Source organism: Onychomys torridus, chromosome 7 (assembly GCF_903995425.1).
Source record: "Onychomys torridus chromosome 7, mOncTor1.1, whole genome shotgun sequence".
NCBI lineage: Eukaryota > Metazoa > Chordata > Mammalia > Rodentia > Cricetidae > Onychomys > Onychomys torridus.
This window is the reverse complement of record NC_050449.1, coordinates 16,429,352-16,434,351: the sequence shown is the minus strand read 5'-3', so window position 1 is coordinate 16,434,351 and position 5,000 is coordinate 16,429,352. Positions and strand designations below refer to the sequence as shown.

Here is a 5,000-nt window from a genome sequence, read left to right as displayed (position 1 = left end):
CCACCTACCATGTGGTGAGTAGACCCGCAGGTTGATGGGCACTGGGGAGATGCCTTTGTTGGTCCCCGTGACCCGGTCGGTCTCCGCTTCAATCTCCTGCCGGACTTCATCAAAGTCTGTAAACTTTTTGGACTTGCAGTGCAAAAACTCGGCATATTCTGACACGGGAAGACAGACGTTCAAGGTGAGGAAAGGGGTGGTGTACTGGGGAGGAGGAGGCACACAGCATGCAATGTAACAGGCAGAGAAAAATGAAACCACTTCAGTTCCCACAGGAACTTGAGGATCATGGCATTTGTTCTGTCTTTCATTTTATCATGTTGGTTTATATTTTGAAACAGTCTCACTATGTAGTTCTGGCCTTGAACTCAGACATTTGTCTGTCTTTGTTAGGATTAAAGGTGTGTACCACCAGGCCTGGCTGATTCTTCTTTTTAAATTGTGTGTGTGTGTGTGTGTGTGTGTGTGTGTGAAGTATTCATGTGCACATGCGTGTGGTGGCCAGAGATTAAGCCCGGATGTCCTTCCTCTACTGCCCCCCACCTCACTTTTTGAGACAGTGCCTCTCAACGGGGTCTAAGGCTTGTCAATTGGGCTAGATTGGCTGATCATGTGACTGCAGCAACCCTTCCATCTCCACCACTGCGGGGCCATGGTTACTAGTGTGCACCTCAACACCTGATCCTTTACAAGGGTACTGAAAACAAATGTAGGTCCTCACACTTTGTGAACAACCCTTTACTGACAGACTTTTTTTCTGTCTGATAAAGGGATCTGGTCCCCGGCTAATCTGAAGATGGGAAGAGCCGGGTACTGCAGCATGCACCTGTGGTTTGGGGACTTAAAAGGCTGAGGAAGAAGAAGAAGGATAATGAGATGAAGGACAAACTGGGACACACAGGAGATACTGTCTGACAAAACACAAGATAAGTAGGTGTTTGTGTTTGGACTGCAAGCATCAGCTGCCGGGCTAGGGTCTAGATGCCTGAATTTGCCAAGCAAAAGGCTGAGGAGGTGCCAACTCTATTTCTCAAAGGCTGCAAGAACACACTCTATCTAGCTGACACTGTGGGGCAGCAAGGTCCCCTGCAGGGAGAAGCCCGGATGACCATTGGAGCATCCGAGAATGAAAATCAAAAGAACCTGGCTGTCCAAATCACAGAACCACAGAGCAAGCTGCCTCAAAGAAGAACAGCCTCAGGGAGCTTGGGACCAAAAGCCTGGGCTGAGAAGCGTCTCCACAGGTAGAGCTGGCCCAGCAGCTGAGCTGGCAGAACCCTTAGCAGGCATGCAGGAAGCCTGGGGGACCCAAGCACTGAGGCAGAGGGGGGGCATACCACTCATATAAGGCACACAGCACCTTTGGCAGGTCCTAACATAAATGCCTGCTTTAAGCTTGTCAGGGCAGCCACCTTCAGCTAAACCTGAGTTTGAGGCTGTGCTACATGACACTCTGCCTCAAAAATAAAACAAACAAAAAACCCACAGGATTTGTGCATGCAAGAGTTTTCAAGCCTTAGACAGGACATTATCAGCTGACCCACTTCCCAAGGGCAGCCCTGCTCTGGCCTTCCAGGAGACAAGCGGAAACACTCTTCCTGCAGCTGCCACTAAAAATGGACCAGTCACCCGCCCCCAAAGGACCTCAGTTCTCTCCGGATCAAAGCTGTCAGCAAGTGTGAGATGGTGGCAGGGTAAGGCAGCAGAAACAGGGCCAGGGCCTGGTTTGGCTCCTCCCCTTCTCTCTCCCTGCAGGGCCTTCCTGCCTGTCACTCTTTTCATCTCAGCCCCCTTTACCATCCGCATTCCTCCAATGGGGCTGGAACCTGCTGGTGCCCAGTGTTGGCAGCAGTTGTTAGCTTAACCAGCCCTAGAGGGCCCCTGGATCAGCAAAGCAGACATCCCAACCAAGTCTGCGGTTACAGGAAGAGTGTAACCAGCATCTCTGCCATTTAGAGGGCAGAGGACCCCAAGGTGCAACCTGGGAAAGTGCTGGGGGAGAGGGCTCTGCCATTCCCCTGTCCACTCATAAAGGCACACAGCACCGTCGACAGGTCCTAACATAAATGCCTGCTTGAAGCCTGTCAGGGCAGCCACCACCTCCAGGAGCAGTCAACAGCCAGAGGCAGTATCGTGAGTTAGAGGACAGCCTGGGCTACACAGTGAAGTCTTGCCTTACAAAGAACCTCTCAAGGCTGAGGACACCGTCAGTGAAGAACTCACAATGTGAACATGAGGGCCTGCATGTGATTCACAGAACTCACATTAATAAGATAAGTGTGGTGGTGTATGCTTGTCGCCCCAGTGCTGGGGAGAAGCTCAGACAGGCCTCGCTGGACAAAGAGACTTAGTCCAAGGCAAAGAGAGACTCTGCCTCAAAAAAGCTGCCCGTTAATGCACATGCTCAAATGTTAAATTAAAGAGTGTGCTGGATGCCTTAAGGCAGAGCTGCCTGCCAGTTGGTCCTCAGCAGTCCAGACCACGCCTCTAAGTCACTGCCAGCTCTGCCTATCCTGGTCCCCATGTTCCCTGGTGACAAAGCCAGTTCCTCTGGTCTCTGGGCCAACACCACAGTGTTCTGACAACCACATATCCACTGGCAGCAGAGTGCATTTCCCCTGGCCCAGCCCTGCACAGTGAACCAGACAGCCTGTCCCAGGAGGCTCTCCGCCTGGTGCAGAGCAGGGACAAGGGAAGAAACCAAAGGTGGACCTAGGTGGGCAACCATGCCGTTAGCCCTGGTGGGCCAGCCAGTCTTCTTGGCAGAGCTCCCAACGGCAGCCTCACTGTGTGCCCAGGGAACCAACTGGGAAGGGGGTTTCTAAAGAGCTTCCACCTACCTGCATGTGGCTATAAACGGGCTGGATGTGTGTCACTACACTCTCCAGCACCAGCTTCTGCTTCCTAAGCATGTATGTAGGTGTTGGAAGATTAAAGCAGTGAGACTTCATCCACAGCCTAGCAAAAAGCAATGCCATCTTGGCCAGCTCCTGATGCCCAGGGCCACTAGATCTGCCTTCTTCAGGTCTGGCATTGGCATGCATGTCTGGAAAAGAATGCCTGGGGGCTCAGACACACTTTGGAGACCCCTGGATATACCCAACAACCAAACAGGATCTGTCAACCTGGAGGAGCCTAGGTGAGGTACTAAGTTCCAGCCTCAAACAAACCAACAGGAGGCTGGAGCTGGCTCAACAGTTAAGAATGAGTGCGGTTCCTGAAGAGGACTGAGTTTGGTTCTTAGCACCCATGTCAGGCAGTTCATGCCTGTAACTCCAGCTCCAAGGATCCAAAACCTCTGAATTCTACAGGCATCTACACACACACACACACACACACACACACACACACACATTCACAGATCTGAAAAAATAGGAATGGGAACAAAATGCAGTTTGGTAGAAAGCCTTTTGACCCAGCACCACATAAACCCTATGTGGTGGCACACTCCTGTAACCCCAGCACTAGGGAGGCAGAGACAGGAGGATCAGGAGTTCAAGGTCACCTTCAGCTAAACCTGAGTTTGAAGCTGTGCTACATGACACTCTGCCTCAAAAATAAAACAAACAAAAAACCCACAGGATTTGTGCATGCAAGAGTTTTCAAGCCTTAGACAGGACATTAGTACACAACATTTACTATTCCTATTCAGCCTACAGCTCCTCCAGGTTTGAGACAAACAGGGGCTTGTCTAAGATACACTTAAAAAAAAAAAAGATTGATTGATTGATTGATTGATTGATTGATTGACTATGTATACAGCATGTATGCCTGCAGGCCAGAAGAAGGCACCAGATCCCATTACAGATGGTTGTGAGCCACCATCTGGGAACTGAACTCAGGCCCTCTGGAAGGACAGTCCGTGCTCTTTACCTCTGAGCGTCTCTCCAGCCCCGAGACACACTGTTACTCCAAAGCAGTCATTATCCCAACTAGCCCCGACTTGAGCCACACCTGCTCCAGACTGTTTTTTTCCTTAGACCCAGAAGTACCCCAAAGTATGGCCTGATGGCCACCCAGGCCTGTACAGATGGAAGCCACAGGTTCAGAAAAGGGCCTCCATGGCCGAACAGCCCAGGAAAGGAGGTACAGGGAAGGAAATGGTGGACAGCTCCACTCACTCTCCAGGCCTTAGCCCATGCAGCTGGATGTCAGGCAAGTATTTCAGCCAAGTATCTCAGCATCCCCCTGCCTCAGAGTATCTCCTATTTTAGCAAGGAAGAGACATAGAGAGAACACAGCCAGACATGGTGAGGCATGCCTGTAATCCCAGTACATGGGAGATCAGAGTTCAAGGCCAGCTTGAGCTACACAAGGTTCTGTCTCAAACAAAACTCAATCTGACTCAAGAAAGTATAGTTTTATCTAGCAAGTGCCTCCATGGAACATGGTAAGGGACAGAGGTGGGAACACAGGAGCTTGAGGGGCAGTAAGGAGACATGGCTGTCTCTGGGGAACAAGAGGGGCTGGGTTCTGCTAGGGACTGGCCGTGTCTTGACATCTCTTTTCTGGCCCAGTGACCATAGACCAAAGTCAGGGTGAAGGCTGGGGATGGAAGAGAGACCCCACCCTCACCCCCGAGTTTAGCAGGATGATTCTGGGTGAGGAGAGTGCTCACTCGTGGGCCACTAGGCTTCCTGGAACTTGTGGTGTTAAGTGATTTCTAAACAGCACTAGCTTCCAGTCACGCCTCAGCCAACCAGCCTGAACAAAGAGCCGCAAGGCACTTGGGTGTCTGGAGTTCTAAAGAGGAGGACCCTGGTCTGGCCTCATGAGGCATATCTTTAGAGTCCTGAACCTCAAAGGAGCAGCAGCCACTGAGGTACGGAAGGACACTGGTCTGCCCAAATCACTGGCTCTGCAGCTTGGGTGCCAAGCATCAATGTAAGGAACTTATGATCTCTAGGGCTCGCCCGTCTGTCTCCTACCTCTCCACCTCCACTCCCAGCTCTGCACCTGTTACTGCTAGGACCTAGAATGTGCTCCAAGGGTCCCTGGCC

General features: G+C 51.4%; 1 protein-coding gene across 15 annotated transcripts in view; it reads right to left on the bottom strand.

Moving 5' to 3' along the window:
- Window positions 1-5,000, bottom strand: part of Dnm2 (dynamin 2) — an 88,182-nt gene that overhangs the window by 47,289 nt on the left and 35,893 nt on the right. For all 15 annotated transcript variants that reach the window (XM_036192534.1, XM_036192522.1, XM_036192525.1 and 12 more), the window contains exon 3: window positions 9-158. In XM_036192534.1, coding sequence (XP_036048427.1) covers window positions 9-158 — 150 coding nt within the window. The remainder of the gene's footprint in view (window positions 1-8; window positions 159-5,000) is intronic.